At 46.3% G+C, this 23,970-nt stretch overlaps 4 protein-coding genes and 1 long non-coding RNA gene across 7 annotated transcripts; 2 read left to right on the top strand and 3 right to left on the bottom strand.

Annotated features, from left to right (window-relative positions):
* Window positions 1-21: 21 nt before the first annotated feature.
* On the bottom strand, window positions 22-6,917 carry LOC110217174 (vacuolar protein sorting-associated protein 52 homolog). Of its 2 annotated transcripts, none has more exons than XM_020999381.2 (15): window positions 6,646-6,917; window positions 6,064-6,214; window positions 5,706-5,806; window positions 5,450-5,582; window positions 5,192-5,249; window positions 4,780-4,913; window positions 4,150-4,305; window positions 3,554-3,672; window positions 2,243-2,366; window positions 1,937-2,032; window positions 1,705-1,812; window positions 1,447-1,512; window positions 1,194-1,305; window positions 638-756; window positions 22-449 (listed from the first exon to the last, which is right to left on the bottom strand). In XM_020999381.2, the coding sequence occupies exons 1-15, from the start codon at window positions 6,816-6,818 to the stop codon at window positions 303-305; spliced, it is 1,797 nt and encodes a 598-aa protein (XP_020855040.1). In that variant the 5' UTR covers window positions 6,819-6,917; the 3' UTR covers window positions 22-302. The 2 variants fall into 2 exon arrangements, with proteins under 2 accessions (XP_020855040.1, XP_020855041.1); XM_020999382.2 differs by having other exon boundaries at window positions 356-449; window positions 588-756.
* A 348-nt stretch (window positions 6,918-7,265) lies between these two features.
* LOC110217213 (vacuolar protein sorting-associated protein 52 homolog) lies at window positions 7,266-10,408 on the bottom strand. The gene is made up of 5 exons (XM_020999439.2): window positions 10,038-10,408; window positions 9,633-9,717; window positions 9,401-9,453; window positions 9,142-9,217; window positions 7,266-8,950 (listed from the first exon to the last, which is right to left on the bottom strand). The coding sequence occupies exons 1-5, from the start codon at window positions 10,101-10,103 to the stop codon at window positions 8,880-8,882; spliced, it is 351 nt and encodes a 116-aa protein (XP_020855098.2). The 5' UTR covers window positions 10,104-10,408; the 3' UTR covers window positions 7,266-8,879.
* Window positions 10,409-10,513: 105 nt separating this feature from the next.
* Window positions 10,514-19,669, top strand: RPS18 (ribosomal protein S18). Its single transcript, XM_020999387.2, has 6 exons — window positions 10,514-10,619; window positions 11,198-11,296; window positions 18,099-18,185; window positions 18,279-18,380; window positions 18,502-18,593; window positions 19,549-19,669. Exons 1-6 carry the CDS (start codon window positions 10,617-10,619, stop codon window positions 19,622-19,624), a joined length of 459 nt encoding a protein of 152 aa, XP_020855046.1. The 5' UTR covers window positions 10,514-10,616; the 3' UTR covers window positions 19,625-19,669.
* Window positions 19,663-21,996, bottom strand: LOC110217179 (uncharacterized). Its single transcript, XR_002326979.2, has 3 exons — window positions 21,911-21,996; window positions 21,652-21,784; window positions 19,663-19,757 (listed from the first exon to the last, which is right to left on the bottom strand). It is a non-coding gene; the product is annotated as an uncharacterized LOC110217179 (long non-coding RNA).
* On the top strand, window positions 19,973-23,671 carry B3GALT4 (beta-1,3-galactosyltransferase 4). Of its 2 annotated transcripts, none has more exons than XM_020999385.2 (2): window positions 19,973-20,250; window positions 21,179-23,671. In XM_020999385.2, the coding sequence occupies exon 2, from the start codon at window positions 21,212-21,214 to the stop codon at window positions 22,367-22,369; it is 1,158 nt and encodes a 385-aa protein (XP_020855044.1). In that variant the 5' UTR covers window positions 19,973-20,250; window positions 21,179-21,211; the 3' UTR covers window positions 22,370-23,671. The 2 variants fall into 2 exon arrangements, with proteins under 2 accessions (XP_020855044.1, XP_020855045.1); XM_020999386.2 differs by lacking the exon at window positions 19,973-20,250 and adding an exon at window positions 20,756-20,824.
* The last annotated feature ends 299 nt before the right edge of the window (window positions 23,672-23,970 follow it).

Genomic DNA, 23,970 nt, shown 5'->3' with positions numbered 1-23,970 from the left:
TCCAAGAAACAATGACAGAAATTAAAAAAAAAACCACCGAGGCACCAAGTTTTATTGGCTAGAAGCACAGAACCAAGAAGACAGTGTCAGTTTGGAGAGAACTCCAATGTAGGCTATGAGAATCCAAATTACTCTGAATCTGGCAAAGGCTCGAAGAAATAACAGGGTTGGAAACAGAGGCGTGTGAGGAGTCTGGAGACTGGGGAATCATTAGGTGGGCAATTTAATCCCTGAAAAACTGGAGGCATCCTAGGGATAGAATGGATCAAGAGGTATCCTGGAGAATCCCAAGGATAATCATATCAGAAGTTGGGTTTGTGTTTCTTAAGCTCAACCATAAGGTGGTGAATGTTGATGAGCTCTGCACGGGCTGGGAGGCCTCGGAGCTGGGGCTGGGATAAGACTCGATGGAAGCGGTGATAAAGCTGGATCAGCTGGGTCAGTGCTCCCTGGTCAGAGGTCATAAAAGGTTACAAAGGTGGTTAGAGCTTGAGAACCACCAAATGAAGCTAGTTGGAATCTGAAGATGGGATTAGTGATTAGGGGTGAGGGGTCACAAAAATGATACTGGGCCCTTGGTGACTGACCTCAGTAACTTTGGAAGGAGCAGGATGAGAGGGTGGGAAGAAGGTGTCACCTGGATGATGCTGGTCCCGTTTCGGAAGTTAGTGAAGCTCCTCATGACATCCTGACTTAGTGATTCAACTGAAGATTTCCAAGAGCTGCCAAAGCCACGGATCAGTTGAGTCACCCGGGCTAATATATTAAGGAAACAGGATCGATACTGTTAGAAGGCTTTCTCCTCTCCCAGATGGTTAGGTCCTCCTAGAGATTTCTAACTTAAGGCACCCCCTGCTCCAACCTGTATTCTCTTCTTCCCCACTTTCCCACATTTATGTAGCTCAGTGGTATCAAATTCAAATAGAAACAGGGGCCACTAAGTGGTACATAAGGATCCCTGCAGGTTGCATATTGACTGAGAAAACCAAACAATTACATATCTTTATCCATACATTTTATTACTATGTCAGCACATAAAAATCAAATAGGAACTACATTTTAATCTGGTTCAGGCTGCACTCAGAAGTACTGTGGGCTGCATGTTTGACACCTCTGGTCTAACTCCTCCCCCTTCTCTTCCCAGCTCCTCTAATTCTTCTTTTCTCTCAGCCTTTTCCCTGTGCCTTCCTCACCTTCTTCCCCTCGAAGCTGCTCTGCTTGCCCTCGCTCAATCAATCCTTCAGCCTCTTTCACAAATGCCACCAGGCCTCCAAAAGGGGGGGACAGAAGCTCTTCAATGAATTCCTGGAGGACACATACACAAGGTCAGGGTTGGAGAAGGATGAGTCATGTACCTCAGAGTGAGCTAGGTTTGGAAGAATATTCCTTCAGTTAGTCTAATTAACTACTCAGGGAAGGGACTAAGGGTGAGAGAAAATCAGTGACCTGTGTTCGGGCATTAAGCAGCTGCTGGAAACTTTCAACTTCTTTGCTGTCATCTGCTGCGCGTTCCTGCAGGAAGGAGAGAGAAGGGAGGCAAATTTTGAGATAGATGGGGATTCAGACTATCTTAAGAGCAGAAAAAGTGGGTCCTTTCATTAGAAGGCAATCCTTCCCTGGGTGAGGAAGAATCCTTGAGATGGGGGAGTGGGAATGGAGGGAGGGTGATATTTATTTTTGTAGGTTTTTGGGGAAATCTGTTACCATAAGCACGCCTAGCATCATGTCATAGTTATTGATCAAAAACACAAGCTGCTCCTTCCGTGAGGAGAACTCAGCTGCCACTCGGAGCACAAAGTTCTCCACCTCCACCTGGGATAGCAGTCAGGAAGGGAACAATGGAGAAAAAGCAAGGTTACTTAAGGCAGGACTTCCCCCCTCACTCCCAGCAGTCCCAATTAAGAGAAAGGCCTAGGTCTGGAATGCGCCACCTCACCTGCAGCTGTCCCAGTAGCTGCATTGTCCGCTCGTTGGGAATTGTCTGGTTGATGCTGACAAGAGCCGAAGAGAACTCTGCATAACGACGAGTGATCTGAGGAAGGAGAGATGAAGGAGAATTACATTTTACATCAATTTCCCAGACTGCTCAGTCTTCCAGACTCACCTGTCTTAATTCACTGCTCTTCTTCCCCCAGTGATCAGTCCTTCAGCTCTGCCCAAGTTCCCTAGGGTGTCACCCCACCCCATTCCCCAAGCCAAGGCCCCCCCCATAACTCCACAGTGGCCCTTGCCCTGTCCTCACATAATGGGGCCTTGTATCCAGCCCTCCGAGTCGCTGGGGGTCAGTGCTTCGGACACTCTGTACATTCATTTCCAGAATCAGCTCGAACCGAGGCCACAGCAGAGCCAGAACCTGTTCCCAGTACCTGGGGGTCACCCAGGATCGGAAGTCAGTGGTGAAGGGCACATGTTCCAGGTTAGTATAATCCCTTTGGGTTTCCTTCCAAATAGACTAAAGGGCCAGGGATCTGAGGGAAAGGCACCATCACTCAGTCTCTTGTGTCCTAAAGCTTGCTGGTACCTTTGTCTCTTCTCTTGCCTATATTTCTCATATCCAATCAATTGCCAAGTTCTATTATTCTACTTTAATATCTAACAGTTCCATCCCCTCCCCTCCAGTTTGACTGCCACCATCCTAGTGGACTACTACAGTGGTTCCCTGATAGATCTCCCTCCCATCCATTCACTGGAAACGGCAATCTAGCTTTCACACTACTGCCAGAACAAGTTTCCTTGTACGTAGATCCAGTCCTATCGCTCCTCTGCACAAAATTCTTTAGCAGTTCCCAAATGCCTACCCCATAAAACACCAGCTCCTCTGCCTGGCATCTGAGGCCTCCACGATCCAGTGCTGCCTGACCTCATCAGTCTTAGCTCACACGACTTCCCTTACTCCAGCCAAGCAAAAGTCCTCTGTCCCCCACCTAAAATACCCTGTGCCTCTGCACATTAATACTGTTCTCCAACCTTGGAAGCTCCTCCCTCCCTGTCACAGAGGATCACAAATTTACAATTATAAGGATCTGAGATGTCATCTTGTCCAACCCCTCACTTCACAGATAAGTAAACTAAGTAGCCAGGAGGAAGCTTGACCAAGGTCAGTGGGTAGTGAAAGAGCCAAACTCAAGACTTCTCTCTACAGACATTTTTCACAGAGCGCCTAAGCCTTTCAACTCCCGTGATGGAAGCACTGAATCAGGGATGCTCTTTCCACTCCCCAGCACAATTTACTTTACACTTCTCTAATGTTCTACATAACAAATCATTTTCATCCTATCTCCCTACAAGACTGTAAGATACATGAAAAGACTGTGTCATAGCTAAACTTGAATCTCCTCCACTGTTTAGCACAGGGCTCTGCTTTTATAAACAAATTCTGTTTGTTGAATAGAGATTCACAGACTGGGGAAACATGGGCAACGAATCAAGGAGCTGTTCCGCATGAAAAGTCCCTGTGGGTATGAGGATCATCAGTGTCCTGTTCAATGAAGGATTGTTTCCTTTAAGTGAGGGAGTCAGAGGTCAAGAAAATCAAGGGCAAGATATTAGTGACCTGTCCAGTGCAGGAACATCCCTCTTAGCAGCAATGTTTCGAAATCGGAGAACGATGTGGATACAGAGAAAAACAGCAATGGCATCATAACAATCAGCCAAATAGGATTCCAGATGTTTCTGTAGATTGGGGGTAAAAATCAGGGTGGGCCATCCATGGGGGAAAAGAGGAAAAGAGAAAGGAAAAAAACCATTTAATTGACATTCCTTCAAATGGGTATAACTCTTACTCTCTCTCTCAGCTAAGTGGTTTTTTAGGGGAAAGGCACTGGTAGAGAATATCAAAGAAAGGAATAAATCCTCATTCATGTCTCCCACCTCCCTACCATTTCTTCCTGTTTAAAGTCTTAAAGTTCCCTTGTTAGGTGGCAATGGGGGAGAAAGGGGAGAGAAGACCTATCAAGATCATGATGAACATGTGCCCTCCATATGGCACAGCTCAGAATCGGGGCAAGGCAGGATTCAAGAGACCAAGATTTGGGAAGCCCTTATTTCAGGGTCTCCCATAGGTCATGATGAGAATGTGTCCTACGAGAATGGAACTCTATAGTAAGGAGTATCAGTGTTTTTAGGTCCCTAAGGTCTGGGGAATCTCACCAGAGTCATGTTGAGAGTACGACCCATCACAGCATGGAAAAGATCATGGGCTGCAGGGCCAGAGACAGCGAAGAAATCACAGATAAAGAGATACTCGCGACAGGAATTGTCTAGGAGGGCGTAGTGCTGGCTCCGGAAGAGTGCTTCAAAAGGATACTAAGAGCAAGAAAGACATTGAGTGAAACAGAAGAGGTGGGGGGCGGGGAAAGAGGACTAGAACTGGTAGATCTGACACCAATCTCTCCATAGGCTGGCACAGTCTTTTCTACTTCACCCAGAGTTAGCCTTGAGAAAAGAGCAAAGGAGAATCAAGGTTAGGGAAAAAACCCCACCCCACCTAAGGCTCATCGTGTCCCTCCAATCACAACGGTGGTAACGGAAAAACATTTAAATGAGTATTCAGGGAATGTAAATAAGGAACGTAAAAGATGTCTACGAAACAGACATCTCCCCTACACCAATTCTTCCTCCTTATCTAAGGGAGACCCTTATACCTTCTTCATCCCCTCTGCCCCAGGTTATATTGTATTCCCATTATCTCTACTCCTCCCATTCTCTGCCAGTCTCTGAAGAAGTTCCGCTCTCCACATCCCAGTATACCCCAAATGCCTAGTCTGTTACCACTCATACCCTCTGCTCTCCACGTTGGGCTGTATGGGGCACCAGGATGGGAGCCTCAAGCTCAGTAGGAGAGATGACAGAGCCACGGGTCCCCAAGGTGAAGATTGTGTTTCTACTTCGGAGAGATGGCTTTGAAAAAAATCGTGATTGGGAAAAGGTAGTTAAAGAAAACAAAGGAATTTGGACACGCTGGACCTGATATTGCTACAGATTCCAGATGTCTAGACACAGAGTTTGTCTAGACAGGAACTCCCAGGTGACCAGGTCTCATCGCTAAGCATTCAGACTTCAACTACCGGGAGCCCAGGGCTCCCCTTTCACCCAAGACCTCAGTGTCTAGCTACCCTCCCCGTAGGAATTAGTGTCAATCCCCCTCTCATTTTAGCAAGTCTCTGCCAGGACCCCCTGGCTCTCAGGATATCTTTCTTCGCTGTGTCTTCCACACCCATCAGATCATCTTTCTCAGCCACCTCCTCATACTGTGGGGAAATATAGAGGGAAAAAAAGCTAATGATTATCCCTATGCCTATTTTTCCTCCTCACTCCCCCTCCCGGAAAACAAACAAAACAAAGCACTATGTCTATACCCACCTCCCCTGGCTCAGCTAAGATGTGTCTTAGCAGGGTCCTCCTTCCCCTCCCCCTTGGATTTGCCTCCCTTAACTCCCTCTAGTTTTACCTGAACCTTCATGAGCCTCCCCAGGTAGGAGCGTGAGTATGACAGATAAACCTTGCCCAGCGTCTCCACGTACTCATCCCTGATCTCTCTTGCTGTTGCTCGCTCATTTCCCAGCAAAAACTGATAGAAAAACCTGCAGTTTCCATGGCAACGGTTCCATGGGAAGGCTCAGAAAGAGACACCCCTCCCCCAACCTTCTACCCTGGCTCTCCCAAAACCCAATGCCCCTCCTCATGCCCTGTCCCCCAATTGCGACCTGTATTTGAGCAAGGCAGTCTGTGGGATCTGATAATTAGTCATCGGTTTTCTAAATGAATAAATCTTCTGCAGGACGAACTCTCGGATCTTAGCCACAGCCTGATGGGAAAGGGCCACATATTGTAAGGAAAGGACCCATATCCCCTCTCACAGCTAAGAGGAGGTCAGGGAAATGGGCGCCCATTGGGAAAGATTAATAGGGCAATTGATAAAGGAAACTTCTCAGAGTTTCTGAAGATTTCTGATAGAATTTCCTAGAGACTGGAGGATAGAGGGCATTATCTATTTGGGGAGTGGGGAGGGAATATTCTGGAAGTCTCAAAGGCCACTGGGGGTACTATCATCCTCATCCCCACCTTGACCCTAAGCCGATCCAGCACACCCCTGACATCGGCACAGGCTGCTGTCCCACGAGCTTCCTGCTCTCTGACAGCAGCTGCCTTGGCATCGAGTTCTTGAAGCTGTTCTAGGAACCGAGGATCTGTCACTGGTGCCTCTAGGATTGCCCTGGGTATGGGCAAGAGGAGATGGCAAGTTGTGGTGTGGCAAAGAGAAAATAAGCACCTCAGAAACCCTCCTCAAGAATAACTGTCCCTTTATCAAGACTCCTCTCCATCCCCTGAGCTGTGAGGGCAGGAAGTAGTTATGTGACTTTAATAATGCCCCTGATTCCTATGGGATCTCTAGTGATACCACTCAAGAAATGTCTGACCCAAGATAATTCCTATTTTCTGACCCCTGACTCAAGTGATCTGACCAGAGGAAATGCTCATTAGATCAACCACAAATTCCTCAGTTTTACTGAACAACCTTTACCCCACCCCAAGTTTACCTGACTCTATGACATCTGATAAGAAAAGGAAGCACTAATCTGTCTAAAACATACAGTACTGGCTCTACTGTGTGACCCAAGCAATTCATGATATCAAATGGCTTACGTGACCAGGGCAGAGGGTACAACCAAACCATCCACAAGTTCCCCAAGTCTCCCACGCACAGCCTGGCGGTTCCGGAGCCGAACATTCATGGCTCCAGATTGTTCCTGTAGTGTCCGGATCTCGGAACTGATGGAGCTGAGGTCACTCTGGAAAGCACCCAGCATCTGTTCCATGCGCTACAAGGGAAGGAAATAGAAGGGGCTCAGTGACATCTTATGGAGGATAACAGAATCATTACAGGAGCTGGAGCAAAGATGTTTGGGAAGGGGTTGAGGTATCCCTGCAGAAATGTCTGTGAATGCTCTATGAACGAAAGGAGGTTAGATCACCACAGGACACGGATTATGAGACTCATAGAAGGGAAGGAAGGCTAATGTACTCTCATCTGACTCTAGTACCTGGTCCCATGGGAGAGACGTGAAGGACATCAGGTCTTGGGGCAGTGTTTCTTAATCTGCTCAGTTCCCAGGACGTATTCTTCCACTTTACCTCAGTCACACACGAGGATGGTCGCAGCCCTGATCTCACAATCATGTATTATACTTCATGATCAAGGACTGAAACTGCTCCCTAAAGTCACCAGGGATCTATGACTTGCCAAATCTAATGGCATCTTCTCAGTCTTTATCCTTATTTGCCTCTCTATAACATTTGACATCGCCTCATTTGACATCTATAACCTGACATTACCACCCTGTCCTTCTAGATATTCTCTCCCTTCTTGGTTTTTGTGACACTGTTTCTTGATTCTCTACCTACCTGCCTGACTGCATTGTCTTATTCTTCTTCACTTGATTGTAATCCATGTCATTTCCCTCATCTGTATACCCCAACAATCCATCCTGGGCCCTCTCATCTCCCAGCCCTATCTGTCAGTAACCGAATGAGCTGCCATGAGTTCATTTACCATCTCTATACATTCATCCCTGCCAGGTCTCTCTCCTGTGCTCCAGTCCTTCATCACAAACTGTCTACTAGACATTTCTAATTGGATATCCTTCAGGCATATGGTATTCAACACATCTCAGACAGAACTCATTATCTTGTCCCCCAAACTCAACCCTTTCAAACTTTCCTGTTATGATCAAAGGTACCTCCTAGTCACCACAACCTCGATGTTGAACTTGACTCCTCATTCTCTCTCATCCTACATATTTAATTGGTTTCCAGATCTTATAGTTTCTTTATCTCCCTAGCACCTCTCACATCCAGCCCTTTCCCCTCCTCCAGCCATCAGACTAGTTCAAGCCCTCATCTCCTCTTGCCTGTACTATTGCCACAGCCTCCTACTTAGTCTCCCTGACTCAACTCAATTCTCTTCCCACTACAAACCCATCTTCTACATAGCCCTCAAAGTAACTTTCCTAAAGCACAATGAGTGAAAAAGACTTTATTAAGCACTTATATGTGCCAAGCAACGGAGATAAAAAATAGAAAAGCAAGACAGTCCCTGCTTTTTGTATTCTAACAGGGAGAGATAACATACATGGGAGATTCCAGCTGCAAGTCAGGTGGAAAAACCCCATAGTCCTTAGGGTACAGGAGCAATGCAAGTGGTAAACCACTTGAGTCACTGCCTATTTAATAAACTCCAATGACTTCCTCCCTATTGCTTCCGAGAACAAATATAAACTCCTCTGTGTATCATTTAAAACTCTTTGCAACCTGGCCCCTTCTTACCTTTCCAGCCTTAATATATATTACTTCGTTTCATGCATTCCATGTTCCGACTATACCAGTCCAATTACAATTTCTCACGCAAACATCCCATCTCCCATCTGTGTGCTGTCCCCTCCCCCATATCTGGAATACTCACACTCCTCATTTCTGTCTCTGAGGAATCTCAGGTTTCCTTCAAAACTCAATTCAAGCACTACTTTCTACATGAAGCCTTTTCTGATCCCTCCAGTTATTAGTGCAACACCTCCCAAAAGTAACTTGTATCCTGTATATAAATGTTGTATCTGTCCCTCTCCTCCCATTAAATGTAAGCTCCTTGAAGGCAGGGACTAATCCATGTTTGTCTTTGTATTAAAGTATTTAGCAGAGCTCTTAGTGCATTATAGGCACTATTACAGGCACTAAATTAGTCTGTTATAGGCACTAACTAAGTTAGCGTATTATAGGCACTAAATAAATACTGGTTCATTCAATTTACCTTAGAAATGCTATCAGTGTTTATATGCCAATTCAGATCTCATAGAATCTTAGGGATCACGTGAAAAAATGGGTTACTAACCTCGGACAGCATCACAGGCTGTGATCTGGTTGTGTAGTGATGCAATGTTCTCACTTTCCTGGATATCTGAGCCATGGGCAGTTAAGAAGATTTACATAAAGGACAGAGATCCCCAAATCTCTGAAGAACCCTCACATGCCAAGCGCCCACCTTCTCATGCGCCATACCTGGGATGAGAGAAGATAATCTTGGCTATACCTTCCACCTCACCCCTAAAGTCAGTGACAGAAAGCCCCATCTTCTTCCCATGAGGATACAATCTCGAATAGATTTCTGTTCTATCTGCTGTAGCTCCAGTTCCACCTGCTTTGAATACTGACGGAGATCCACACCCTGGAAGGACCAGAAAGAAGACAATCTAAGTGAAAACAAATCACAGAGCTTGATGCTCTGCAGGGCTTAATGAGTACTGATTAAGATGAGAGAAAAACATCAGGGAATCTCAGTATGGAAGACATTGGGAAAGATTACCGGGTGTGAAATGGAAGAATGGAGGACAAGGGACAGAGGTCTCACCGTTTTAAGAGCTTCCTTTACCAGATCATCTTCTAGATTTGCCTGAATGTGAACTAGAAGCAGAGATAAGTCATGAAGATCCAGGCATACAGTTCTTTCCCTCCCAAGACCCCTCCCCACAGGAACCCAGGCATTTGCTCCACGCCACAACTTCCTGCAGCCCTTCCTCACTTTTGAAACTCCCTCCCCTCGCCCCCCCCACCAAGTTTCCTAGGAACTAATCATCCCTCACCATCTACTTCATCTAGGATGAATTCATCAGACGTGATATCTAGCTCTCCCAGCTGCAGAGGCTCCTGGAGCCCAGGGCCGCTCCCCTAGAGAGAGAGCAGTTAGCAGACGAGATGGGGAAGGAATATGACAAGGAGGGGCATCCCCCCACCAAAGCCCACCCATTGTGGAAAAAAATGCTCGTATATTGGGATTACGGGCCTGTCATCAGAGGGAAATACTGAGGCGATGGGGGTGGACAGTGAAGCCGCCACTCCCCCGGGAAAGCAATCACGGCGGCGGCGGCGGCCCCGGGCTCCCACCTGGGGAGCTCCGGGAGGTGAGCGACAGCCCGGGCTCGGCGCAGCCGCACAAGCCCCGCCCCACCCCCAGCCTCGCGGGGGGCGCGCAGACGCGGCCCCCTCACCAGGGTATTCTCGTCCTCGTCCATGTCCGAGGCCCCGGCCCGCAGCATCAACTCCGGGGCTGCCATTCCTGCCGCCGCTGTCCCGCCCCCTCGGCTGCTTCCGCCAGGTGTCCGTCAAAAACACGTCCGTCCACTCCACGGGTGGGGTGCACGGTGAGGGGAAGAGAGGACCAAGTCAGGACACCCAAGAGAGGAGCAAGAATGACGCTGTGGCCCAAAGGCGTACGTGTGAAAATCGTTCCGCCAATCCCCAGGCTTGTTCGCTTAAGCTTTCTATTGGAAACCGGGATCGGCACACTTCCTGCTCGGGACCTTGACTTCAATGAGCCTTCGTTTCCAGAACGGACGGGAGTTAGAAGTGCACAACGGAAGGCCCGGAATTCGCCTTCGGAACGCCCCCCCTCCCGGAAGTGGCGTCACTGCAAACGCGTAAGATCAGGAAGTGTCTTGCATTCACAAGCCCTCGCCTCTTTTCCCCCCCCTTCCCCCTCCTCCCCGCCCTCGAGGTCCGCTATATAAGGCGAATACGTAAGTTCCGTTTCCTCTTCCAGAGAAGGCTCTCACGCCGCCGTTGCAGCCATGGTAAGGCTGGCTCCCAACCCGATCTGGGGATCCGGCGACATCGGGGTCGGGGGTTTACGGACCGAACTGGGGACTCTTCGAGGGTGACCCGGCCCAGAGGGCTGCAGTTTGCCGGCGAGATTGCTGAGCACGCCCGCGCGCTTAGGCCAGGGCGGAAGGTCTCGGGTGTGGAACCGGCTCCTGGGTCCTTGGAGAGGAGGGACGGAGAATGGCGCTGGGGGAGGCGGGTGTCACCCTGGATCCTCTACCTCCAGTCGGGGGTGGCTCTGCGCGAAGGCAGGGAGTCTCACCTCCTTGGCTCGGTTCCCACACTTTACCGTCGTTTTTCGGCTTCTTAGGGAGCTTCCAGGGTCATGCCCAGGCATGACCAACCTCCTGGTTCTCCTGTGTGCCTGAGGGCGGGTGATCTCACCCCCTTGTATGTATCTAAGGGACAGAGGAAAGGGTCTGGCTACCATAACTGTTAACGTGTAACCTGGGGTTTCTTCTTGCCTATGTAAGGAATTCTTGATGTTGTACGCCGTGTGACTGACTTATATTTACCCAAATTGTTCCTCCCTGCTGTCTCGATCCCCTAGTCTCTTGTAATCCCCGAGAAGTTCCAGCACATTTTGAGAGTGCTCAACACCAACATTGATGGACGGCGGAAAATAGCTTTTGCCATCACAGCCATCAAGGTAAGGGCCAGTCACACAGCTCTGAATCGGGAAGGTAGGGCAACAAATGGATTTTTCAGAGACACCAAAGAAGAGATCACTACGAGACTGGGGCATAAGAAGTAACCTTCCCCATAAAAGATAAGGGTGTTACATGATGAAGTAAAACAAAAGTAGTTTTTGTACACTAAATGGCGTGTATCAATGTAAACAAATTTATTCTTTTAGTTGTACTCTGCTTCACCCCAGTAATACTGCCTTACCTGCCCTCTTTAAGTCTGTGAATCTATGTATTCTTTGTATTTTAGCATGTGCTAGGAGGCACAGGCAGAATGGTGTCCTGTGAAGAATGCTGAATTTGTAGTCCTGGGTTCAGATGCCCTTATTACTTTGGACAGGTTAGGAAAGTTCTCTTTTAAGTCTGGCTTTCCTCATCTGGACGATATGATCTTTGACATTCTTTCCAACTCTAAATGTATGATCTATGTCAGTGCTAGCCTTCACTAAAGCTTGAAATGCAGTTGGGAAGACAAATAAGTAGGAAATATTTGTTACTAGAAAAGTGTACTAATGTATAAGTAGCCTAAAACTACTTTTGATTATTTCAACCATCTAGCTTGGATTTATTTTTTTTCCCCTTGGGGCATTTCTGATGTCTGCTTTTATTATACCTTGTTTTGTAATGTGTCCTATTTTACTAGGCTTTGCCCTTTAGGACTACAGTCATCTTCTGAAATTTTTTGCTTAGTACAGTGCTTTTTGTATAAATGCTTGTTGATTGTAATCAGTATGTGTCAATATTCTAGCTGTGCTTTATTTTTTTGTATTCTGCAGAGATGGGGTTTGAAACTAGGCCTTGAATAAAGGATAAGACAAAAAAAAATTGAAGTAGTCACTGTTCTACTAAGTCTAAGTTGGAGTGAAACCAGAGGCTCGAGCTTCTCATTCTTAACATGTCCAGCCAAGGCAGAAATCCCATTCTCCCCCAAATCCAAACTTCCCTGTTTCTGTTCTGTAACCACATTTAGGAAGGCCTTCAAATTAAGGGAGTAGATAAGGAGCCAGCAAGGCAAACAAGGGGAGAGGAGGAAGGAGTGGTCAGTTTGAGGGTGACAATCAAGGGAGTGGGGGAGGTGTTCATCAATTAGTAAACATTTATCAAGTTCAAATTACTTGTTAAGCACTGGTAAAAGACAGTCTCTGCCCTCATGTGATGGGGAAGACAACATGCAAAGAACTGTACAAACAAGCTATGTCTGGGATAAAGTGGAAATAATCCAGAGGACTGGGAAAGCTTTCCTGTAGAAGATGGGTATGTAGCTGGGACTTGAAGGAAGTCAAGAGCCTCAATCTTTGAAAATCTGAATCCTTCCTTTCAACTTAATTACAATGATAGCTTTTACTTCACGTTGTTCCTCAGGTTTGGCATTACATATTTTCTGCCTTTATATAGGTTGTTCCTCAACCCTGGACTGTGCTACCTCACTTCCTCCACATATCCTTGCCTTGGCTTCTTTAAAGACTAACCTCAGGCACCATATTCATGAAGTTTTTCCTGATTCCCCCGATTGTTAGTGCTCCCCCAATTATTGTATGTTTGTGGTTCCATTTTGTAGTAAATGCACACTCCTTCCCCAGCTAGTTGTCTTACAAATAAATTAGTAGACACTTTATGTTGACTAAACTGAACATGTTTGGTCTGGAAAGGGTTTGTCAGAAGTTCAAATCAAGTGTGGTCAGGGACCTCAGGTCATCTAGTCCAGGGGTTCTTAGTGATTGGGGGGAGGGTGGGGTTTATTTTTACTGATCTCTAACAGTAGTTTAGCATTTCCTTCAGTTGATAAATTAGACAACAAACCACAGTATCTGGATAACAGTATATTGTTTTGACTTATCACTACTTTGAAATTACTGTAGTTGTTAGATCCACTGCTAGATATGTTGCAAATTAGAGGGTTTGATATTTTAGTAACTTTAGTATATAGTTTCCATTATGATTTGATTTTATGTGTATTTAAACACATTCTGAGAGGTTTATAGGTTTCACCAGACTGCGGGGTGGGGTGGGGGGGCATCTGTGACAAAAAAGATTAAGACACTCTGATCTAGTTTAGTCTAAACCCCTTGTTTTACAAATAAGGAAAAAGGAGACTCAGAGAAGTTGTGACTTGCCATGGTTAAACAAAAATTAGCACAGCAGTAGAATTTAAATCTATTTACTGTGACTCTGGAGCCAGAATGTTCTCATCACTACCAAAATGGGAGGGGGCCTGCCAGAGCAGTTCAAGGGGGAGGAGTACATATTAGAACTAGACAAAAGTATAGTGGGCTGTCTCTGGAGGTGTCGGTGATCTATACTTTTTTTAAAAAAATTTATTACTTTATTTTGATTTATCAACAATTATTTCCATATGCTTTTGAATTTAAAATTTTTCTCCGCCTTCCTCCCCACCACCCTCCCCAAGATAATAGGCTTTACATTTACATTCCTATTAAACATTTTCACATTAGTGAAGTTGTAAGTAAAAATTAAAACTTATAGGAGGAACCATTAGAAAGAGGAAACAACTCAACAGAAGAGGAAAAAAAGATGATAGCAATTCAACTTCCATAGTTCTTTCTTTGGATTTGGATAGCATTTTCCATGACGAGGCCTTTGGAGATGCCTTAGATCCTTGTATTCCTGAGAAGGGTTAAGTTTATCAATATTAGTCATTGCTCAACGTGACTGTTGTTGTGTACAAGTTTCTCTTGGTTCTGCTCACTTCACTCAGCATCAGACCCATACAAGTCTTCCCAGGTTTTTCTGAAGTCAGCCTGTTCATCATTTCTTATAGCACAGTAGTACTCCATTGCATTCATATACCACAACTTGCTCAGCCATTCCCCAATTGATGGGGATCCTCTCAATTTCCATTCCTTTGCCACCACAAAAAGAGCTGCTATGACTATTTTTGTACATGTGGGTCCTTTTCCCATTTGTATGATCTCTTTGGAATATAGCCCTAAAAATGCTATTGCTGGATCAAAGGGTGTGCACATTTTTATAGCCCTTTGGGCATAGTTCCAAATTGTTCTCCGAAATGGTTGGATCATTTCACAACTCCACCAACCATTAGTGTTCCAATTTTCCCACATCTTCTGCAACATTTATTATTTTCCTGTTTTGTCATGTTGGCCAATCTGATAGGTGTGATGTGGTACCTCAGAGTTGTTTTGATTTGCATTTCTCTAATCGTAATGATTTAGAGCATTTTTTCATATGACTGTAGATGGCTTTAATTCATCTGAGAACTGTCCATATCCTTTGACCATTTATCAATTGGGGAATGGTTTGTAGTCTTATAAATTTACCTTAATTCTCTATATATTTTAGAAATGAGGCCCTTATCAGAGAGACTGGTTGTAAAAATTCTTTCCCAATTTTCTACCTTCCTTCTGATCTTAGTTGCATTGGCTTTGTGCAAAGACTTTTCAATTTAATGTAATCAAAATTATCTATTTTGCTTTTCATAATGTTCTCCATCTCCTGTTTGGTCACGAATTCTTCTGTTCTTCATGATCTATCTACTTATACCACCTAGCTACCCATCTATAGTAGTAAGTGTTAACTCAAATAGAAACAGGAGCCACTAAAACGGGGGGGGGGGGGGGGGGGGAGATGCTGAATTAGAAAACCACCTATTAACGTTTGCCAACTGCATTGTCATTTGGGTCATTCAGGCTGCCCATGTGACACCTACCTCTGCTTTACAGTATACAGACATTTCCCATTGTTAAAATGAGATTGTTCCATGAGATTGTTCTCAGGGAAGTTATATATGGAAAAACAGCAATTATAGGCAATGTTTAGTTTTTATGCAAGTCTTATTTGGGGGAAGGTACAGTCTGCAGTTAAGCACCTAGAAAGGGTAGAGAAAAGTATTCAAGTGGTCAGGATTCAGAAATCTGATATCACAAATTTGCTGTTAAATGAAATCAGTGTGTTTTGCTTGGGGAAGATGACCCAAGAAATGAGGGTTGTAGCTTTAAAAATATTTGAAAGGCTATAAAAGTGAGCCAGCTAGGTGGTGAAGTAGATAGAGTGCTGGGCTTGGAGGTAGGAAGACTCATCTTCATGAGTTCAAATCCAGCCTCAGACACTTACTGTGTGACCCTGGGCAAGTCACTTGACCCTGTTTGTCTCCATTCCTCATCTGTAAAATGAGCTGGAGAAAGAAATGACAAAACCCCAAGTGGGATCACAAAGAGTTGAACAAGACTAAACAAAACTAATAGAGGATAGAAACCCAACACACCTATGGGACCTTGGACAAGCCTCCCTAGGTCTTCTTTATAATCGAAGGAGGTTGGACCTCTGAAGTCCCAAATTCTAGATCCATGATATTTGAGGGAACTATATTTCCACTTCAGTAAAGAATTTGGACATTTGGAAGTAGAGGTTGGCTGTGCATTTGTTGAGGTTGGTCTACATGTTTGAGGTCCTTTTTAGCATCATGATTAGTGACTTTTAATGGTATACGTTCATTATGCATCAGCTTTCATTCATCCTCTTTCCAAGTAATTGCCAATAATTTTTCTGTTTGTGGTTGTAATGGTGGGATTTTTTAAGTCGTTCTTTTGCCTCACCAGTTTGCCCCTACATTTCTTCCACAAGCATTCCTAATTAATTTAAGCTCTTTCCCATTCCCTACCTAGGAATTATTGCAACAGCTTTGTTGTCTTCTTAACCTCTAATGTAGGATTTGCTGCCAGAATAGTTTTAAGAAAATCTTGTCACTGGCTCCAGGTTTCCTGTCCTTAAGTTGAAATTATTCAGTCTTTCATAAGTTTCCCTACGGCTACCACCAAAGAGCAGTACTTATTTAACAGGGACACTAAAATGAACAGGTTGAGGCAGAGTCCTGCTGGAACTAAATGACATATTCCAGCAGATGAAAAGCAGTGAAAGCCCAGAATGGAGCCATTATGTCAGCCCAGGCCCCTCAGAACAGGCAGTGTGATAACTGCCTTATTGATAGTGCCTGGTACCCTTGTCTTAATGGAATAAGCATCATCTTTACTGTTCTTTTTGCCAGTCACAGAAACCAACGTGTCCAAAACAGCATTTACCTTTGTGCCAAAACCCTCCTCTTCCAAACTGTCCTGCTAACTGCTTCAGTGTATCATTGTCCCTCTAGTTACTCAGGCTTGCAACCTTAGTGTTTTTTCTTCAAATCCTCACACTTTCCCTGTATATCCAGTGTTACCAAGTTCTGCCATTTTAGTATTCACAATCTCTTGTAGGTGTGCTCTTCCCTCCACATATCTGCCTATTCTGATGCAGCAGCATCACCACACTCTTTGCGATATATAGCCTTGGTCTCCTTACTTCAAGCCTCCACCCATTACAGTCCACTCAGATAGCAATGATTGTCCTAAAAGCACAGGTCTGATAATGCCACTTACTTTACTCAGTAAAAGTCTCATTTGGCATTCAAAGCTCTTCACAACATGACCCATTCTTTAAAAACAAATCATATCTTAAGTCTTTTTCTGGTCTATTCCCAGCCTCCCATCCCTTTCCTTAAACTGCTAGTCCCTTCCCTTCCTTCCATTTACACTGCACATAACTTGTACAGTTACTTGCATGTTGCTTCCCATGTTAGAGTGTAAGCGCCTTGTTTGAAGGTAGAGACCATATTTCTGCCTTTATTCCTATCTAATGTGCCTCGGAATTAGTGCTTACAGAAAGCACTTGAGTTGATCCTTTTTCTCTATATTTGAAGTTATGGAAAGTGCTTTATAAATATTCTTTCATTTAATCTTCACAACAACCCTGAGACATGGTTGCTGTTATCCCCATTATAAAGATAAGGAAATTGAAACAAACAGTAAAGTGTCTGAGGTCAAATTTGAATTCAGTCTTCCTGACTACAAGTCTGTTATTCTGCCTAACTCAATACCTAACTGTGTCATAAGGTGCAAGGTACCCTTTCTTTCTTGTCCAGGGTAACAGAGCTAGTAAATGTCTGGAAAGGATGGGATATGTGTTAGGTGAGAACAGCATTGGTATTAGCAGCAATAATTAGACCATTAAAGTAACATTAGAGGTGGAAGAAACTTTGGGGAAGGAGTGGGGGAGAAGTTTAAGAATAAAAGCATCAGCGTTTTATAACAATGGATGTGTGCTGTGTTCTTGGAGGACCAAATAGCTCCTCTCACAGAGAGGAGATGGCAGGCATGTTGAACAAAAACAGGTGGTTTTGATCGTTGCTGTATTTGGATATACCCATTGAGTTAAGAAACATGAGTCCTTGTCCTGTGTTGGTCCAAAGAACTGTTTTGGCTTAGAGACTATTTCAGGTGAGGTGGAGGTACGGGGCGGGGGGGTGTCAGAAATATCTGGGGGGCTTATTGGACTGCAGGCTCAAAGTACAAATCCCAACAGGTATGACAACCTAAAAAGCTAATGTGGTCCCAGGCTACCTTAAGAAAGAAAGGTATACTATCCCAGGGTTGGGAAGGTGTGCTCTGCCCGAGTCAGACATCAGAAGAGTGTTGATAGGAGGGTAGGACCTACAGAGGCAAATAGACCAAGTTAGGATAGTAAAAGTTTTGGGGGGGGAGCACATTTGTGGTTTGGTAAGATTGCTAGATATCTATCCATAAAAACAAGGACCCAAACCTCTCATTGCCCAAGGACTGACATAAGAACTGTACATAGTAAGCAGTATTGCCCAGATGGAAATCATAGAAGTCAACATTTCCAGACCAAATAACTGTTGCTGTATAAGGGTGATTTTGCTGATCATGCCTCTCCTTACACTGTTTTTTTCTCCAGGGTGTGGGTCGAAGATATGCTCATGTAGTACTGAGGAAAGCAGACATTGACCTCACCAAGAGGGCTGGTGAGCTCACTGAAGATGAGGTAAGAAGTTGTAACTGGAAGTGGGTGAGGGGAGCATCTATTCCAGAAGGGAGTTTTGGGCTTGTACTACACATGTTCCCCTTCTCGTCACAGGTGGAACGTGTGATCACCATCATGCAGAATCCCCGGCAATACAAGATTCCAGACTGGTTCCTTAACAGGCAGAAGGACGTAAAGGATGGAAAATATAGCCAGGTAGCTGGGGGAGGCTGGGCAGGGAGGTTATAGAACAGAGGCAGGTTAAGATGTCACTGTAGCTTTATAAGACAGTGGTGGAGAGGAAGGGCTAATAGAAACATGCTGTCCACCTGTACAGGTTCTGGCCAACGGTCTGGACAATAAGCTGCGTGAAGATCTGGAGCGACTGAAGAAAATTCGGGCACATCGTGGACTTCGGCACTTCTGGGGGTGAGTTAGATGGGAGTGATAAGGGGGTGACTCAGAACCTCTACCTTCTGACTTGTATTTATTAAATACCATCTGGATACAAGGAACTATAGAAGCACTGGAGATAGAAGGGTGATTGAAACGTAGCTCCCTCCAGATTATGGTCTGGGAAGGTGAAATTATGGTACAAAAAATAGGCACCTAAGAATCTAATAATGTATAGCTCTAACAGAGTTGAGCAATATGGGTAGGTAAGGCAAGAATAAATGGTAGGCAGAGAAAAATTCTGGTCTGTCCTTCCCCAATCCAAATGTGGAAGGCCTTAAATGATTGAGAGTTTGAGTTGAGTCAGCAAGGAGACTGCTTTCAAACAAAGGTGTGATGTGGTAATATGATCTAACCTGATTGCTTTGGCCACTGGGAGGATTATTTTTGAGGGGGGGGAAATGAAGGTAAAAAAATCTGTTAAAATACAGGTGATAAAGTTGGGGGGCAGAAAATTTTTAAAGGAATGTTTAAAGTTTGTTGGGGTTTTTTCTAATATAGTTGGGAGATATTTAATGAAATAATTTTTTTTTATGTATAAAATAAGGGCCTAACCTGGGGTACAAGTTGTGGGTGTGGAAAGGAGTGGTGAAATTTATAGAAGCAGAGGAGGGATTTGTCAACAGGAATAAGGGTCATTGAAGTTTGAAATCTCATGGATAACTTGGGAATATGGCATTGGCATGGATTATAAAGCTTAGGACACATTTTGGGGAAGGGAGCCATTCAGTTTAGCCATGTTGAATTTTATTTGTACAAGCAGTTGTTAATGTGATCTTATAGGTCAGGGCCAAGTTGGTGGTTTCCAGAGCAGTGAGTCAAATATCAAGATTATGAAGGGTGCAGGGAAATGATCACTAGTGGCTCTCATCTGACTTCTTGGCTGCCAACTCTTTACCATCCTTGTCTTTGTCTCTTTTCTTTCTTGTAGTCTCCGAGTCCGAGGCCAGCACACCAAGACTACAGGCCGCAGGGGCCGCACTGTGGGCGTGTCCAAGAAGAAGTAAACAACTTCACTGGCCTTGTCTGTTAATAAATAGTTTATATCAAAATTGTCTGGTTTCTGTCTCTCCTTAAATAACTTTTTAGTTCAGAAATCTCAGCAGTGGGCAAGATGCATTCCTTTTTTCTCCATTACAGCTGAAAGAAGACCAAAAACGTCCAAAGCTATAGAGACAAGCACACACTAGGACTGTTCACCCTATGCACACACACCCCTCCCACCTTTTTTATTTCTTAAACCAATGTCTTATGGCTGTCCCCAAACTTAGGTCTCTGTAGTTTCGGCAATTTAATCGAATTCATTGGATGGTAGAAGTCTTTGAGTTTTGGAGCTGGGACTGCAGACTGGGCGGTGCTGGCTGAGGTCCCAGTCACTCCACCTTATCAGTAACAAAGCTCTTGGTCCTGGGGAGCAGCCTGAGCCTCTTTATTGCACCCCGGGGCCCAGAAAGCAACTTCTCTCCCAACCCCGCGCCCCTTTGACCTCAGGTTTCTGCAAACGTACTGGGGGTGGAGTCTGGCTGCCAATTAAAGGAAGTGGGCTTGGACCTCTCCCAGCCAGACCCCTGATCCCAACCACGTGGCGGAGGAAGGGCGGCAACGGCCCACTGTCCTGGACGGGCTCCTGGAGGTGAGATGTCCTTCTTGGGAAAGGGGTGAAGGGTGGCTGTACTGGGGCGCAGCGCGGACTCCGCTGCCTAGGAACTGATGCCCGAGCCGAGGGTGCCGGACGCGGACGTGCCCGAGGACACCTCCCCTTCCAAGGAAGGCGGCAGAACGTCCCTTGCTGTCCCGCACCGGGAGGCATGGGGGGGGAAGAGGCGGGGAATAGGCTGCCCCATGATAAAACGACGTCCCAGCTTTAGTCTCAGAGAGGGACACAGAAAGAGGAAGAGTGATAGCCATTGAGAAGCCCAGAGCATGACAATGGGAAGGGACCACCACCCAGACCCAGATGCGGGTGGAAGGAGAAGGAAGGGGAGGGGGAGGGGGCGTGGAGGGACCGGAGGCCAAGAGGAGCCCTGCAGCCATGAGGCCGAAGGTGGTAGCAGACAGCAGGCAGTCCTGGGGGTGTGTTTAAGAGGAGGGAGGGAAGCTAGAAGGAGGGGCTAGGGTGATGACGAGGAAACGAGGCGGGTGCACATCACTGATAACCAGCGCAACCATGGAGGCAGGATTTAGGGCATCTGGGTGCTGCAGACAAGGTAACCCACTCCTGGTGGCCCCCTTGTCCCCAGTTCCCTTTCTACCCTTCCCTTCTGCAGCTTTTCCCATCCTGGCATCTGTCAGCCCTTTCCTCCATCCTCTGCAATCAGCATCCTCAGCCCCCTTGCCCAACCCCCCCCTTCCTTCTCTGTCCTCATTCTCTCAGGGAGCAGGAGCTGGGGAGGAGAATGTTAGGTCTCGGACAGGGAGTTAAGGATGAAAGATGAGAGCTAGGGCCATCTCTGGAAGGTGGCTGAGAACCAGATGACTTTATCTTAGCGGGATCCTTCCCTGTGTTCCAACTCTCATCCTCTCTACTCTTCTCCCCCCCCCCACCATTTCTCTCTTTTCAGGTCACTGCCAAATCTGAATCTGTGCCCCCCACCATGTCCTCCTGCCTCTTTCATCCACGCTGCATGCTTCTGGCAGCGTTGGCTTTCTTGTGTGTCTGGGCCATCTTTGGCCCGTCTGAGCTAAGGGAGTTCTCCTTCACACCCCCAAAGCCAGCCCCAGCTGCACCTGGGCACCCGCTCTCCTTGCCCCACCTTCTGGTCCCTAATGTAGGGGTTTGCAAAGGTTCCGGTTCCCAAGTTTTCCTTCTGATCCTAGTGAGCACTGCCCCTGAGCATCAGGAGCAGAGAGATGCTATTCGAGCCTCCTGGGGAGGTCTACAGGAGATCCAAGGTCACTTGGTCCGGACACTCTTTATACTGGGGGAACCTGATAATAGTCATGGGGGAAACATTAAAGAAGTACTGAAATGGGAAGCCCAGATCGAGGGGGATATCGTGCAGGCTGCTTTCACAGACTCATATCGAAACCTTACCCTGAAAACCTTAAGTGGACTGGCGTGGGCAGCCAGGTACTGCCCCAACGTCCATTATGTCCTCAAAACCGACGATGATGTCTACATCAATGTCCCTGGGCTCGTGGCTGAACTTGACCAGCGAGGAAAGGCCCTGAAACAGCATTTACAAGAGAGAGATCCTAACAGAGGAATTGTTCAAGCGGACAGGAAGGCTAAAACTGGAGAGAAAGAATCAGAGGGTGCCCATAGCCTGTACCCTCCTGTACCCCACCTGTACCTCGGTCATATCCATTGGAGTGTTTACCCTTCCCGCTTGAAGGGGAGCCGGCATCAGGTGTCAGAGGTGCAGTGGCCTTCTTCCCGGGGTCCTTTTCCCCCTTATGGTTCAGGCACCGGCTATGTGTTGTCAGCCCCAGTACTGCGGCTGATTCTGAGGGCAGCTGGCGGTGTACCTCTAATACCAGTAGAGGACGTTTTTGTTGGAGTGATTGCCAAGAGGGTGGGGGTTGCCCCCACCCACAGCTCACGGATAGCGGGTGCTGCTCGCTACCCCATTGACCGATGCTGCCTTGGGAGGATATTGCTAAGTTCTCACCACATGGAGCCCTGGGAGATGAAGAGTGCCTGGGAGCTTGTGAGGGGTTCCTCAGGGAATGGGGACATGCCACTCTGTTCCTGGCTTCAGGAAGCTCTGGGAATAGTGAGATGCTGGATCCTGAGTTGGTGGTATTTTTGATGACACCTGAGTCCTCAGGAGAGGAGCTGGGGCTGGAGATGCGTCAAAAGGAGGGAATTAGAAGGGGCTGGGGCCACAGTGGAGTTTGGATACTAGGGATGCAGTTGCCCTAGGATTTTTATCCCTCCTCCCCAACAATCCCAGCTTGTCACCAAGCAGTGACGTCTGCCCCAAGCCCATGGACTCAGTGGCCTGATCTGTAGTCCCATTCCACATTCTTAAGAGCTGGGAAGTATCCAAAGAGGACTCAGATCAAAGATAGCTGGATGTGGGGGAGGCTAGATGGGCCCTGATCAACAGGGGAGAAAAGAAAAGCCTTCCTCCCCATCCTGGGATGGTCAAAGGGGACAGAGTTGAGACTGTCCCCAAAGAGGTGAGAGCTATTTCTCAGTAAAACTTCCTTGTTTGCCCCAACTTCGTGTACTGTCTTATATGAGACCACAGTACACTAATGAAACGTGATCTTAGGGTCCATTGAGTGGTGTCCAGGTCTAGGGAGATTATAGTCCAGCTGTAACAGTTCAGTTGTGCTCCGTTCTGGGAACCACATCAGCTGGGAAGAAAGTGAGCCTGCCCAAGGGGAAGGGGAAGCTAGCTAGTGGATAGAGCACCGGCCCTGAGGTCAGGAGGACCCGAGTTCAAATTCGGCCTCAGACCAAACACTTGACACTCACTAGCTGTGTGAACCTGGGCAAGTCACTTAACCCCAATTGCCTTTAAAAAAAAAAAAGGTAGGATGCTTAGGAAGACAGGTATGGATCAACCTGAACTGTTTTCTTTGGCCCAAAGAGCAGATCCAGGAACATGGGATGGAAGTTTGGAGGCATCATGTGTAGATTGTTAATCACATCCTATATGTGCCTTTCTATGTCTCTCCATGTTTCCATTTACCATCTTCCTGATCTGAGGTAAAGAATAGCTAGCATTTATTTACATATTTTTATCTCATTCGATCCTCACAACAGCCCTGTGAGGTAGGTGCTATGGTTATCCCTATTTGTAAGGGGGTGACTTATTCAAGGTCACACACAGCCAGTGTCTGGGGCAGGATTCTAAGTCAGGTCCAGCACACTAATTCTCTGTACCACCTAGTGGCTGAACCAAATCACTCCATCTCCTTGGGCCTTGGTACCATCTTCTTTAAAAGAAAGGGTTGGATCACATGTCCTCTGAGGCCCCTTTCAGCCCCAGAGCCACGACCACAATCCAGTGTCCAGTTGACAAGCATTAGCTACTTGTTCTCAGTTCCGGCTTCCTCCCATAGATAGAGCAGGCACATAGTTGGTCACTTCCTGCCTCCCCCAGAAATATCCTGAATGTCATAACATAAGGCATGATAAAGGCCCCATTCAGGAGGAGCATGAGGGTGCTTCGAATACTCTTCTATCCAGATCTCCTTTAGAGTACATGGGGCCATGTTGTTCAGGTCACTAGGTGGTCTGTTAGCAGCGTCCACAGCAAACCCAAGAGTACGTGGGTCTTGGACTGGCTAGGAAGTGGACAAAACACCCATTTCAGTGCTACAGCAGGAGTGGGCCACTCAGGCTCTAGTTCACAACTGGTCCCGGGAATCCTTCAGATAGTCTGAGGGACTATCTGAA

This window comes from Phascolarctos cinereus, unplaced genomic scaffold (assembly GCF_003287225.1).
Source record: "Phascolarctos cinereus isolate Bilbo 61053 unplaced genomic scaffold, phaCin_HiC Scaffold_5;HRSCAF=322, whole genome shotgun sequence".
NCBI lineage: Eukaryota > Metazoa > Chordata > Mammalia > Diprotodontia > Phascolarctidae > Phascolarctos > Phascolarctos cinereus.
Note: the sequence above shows the minus strand (reverse complement) of the source record. Positions and strands in the feature narration are given on the sequence as shown.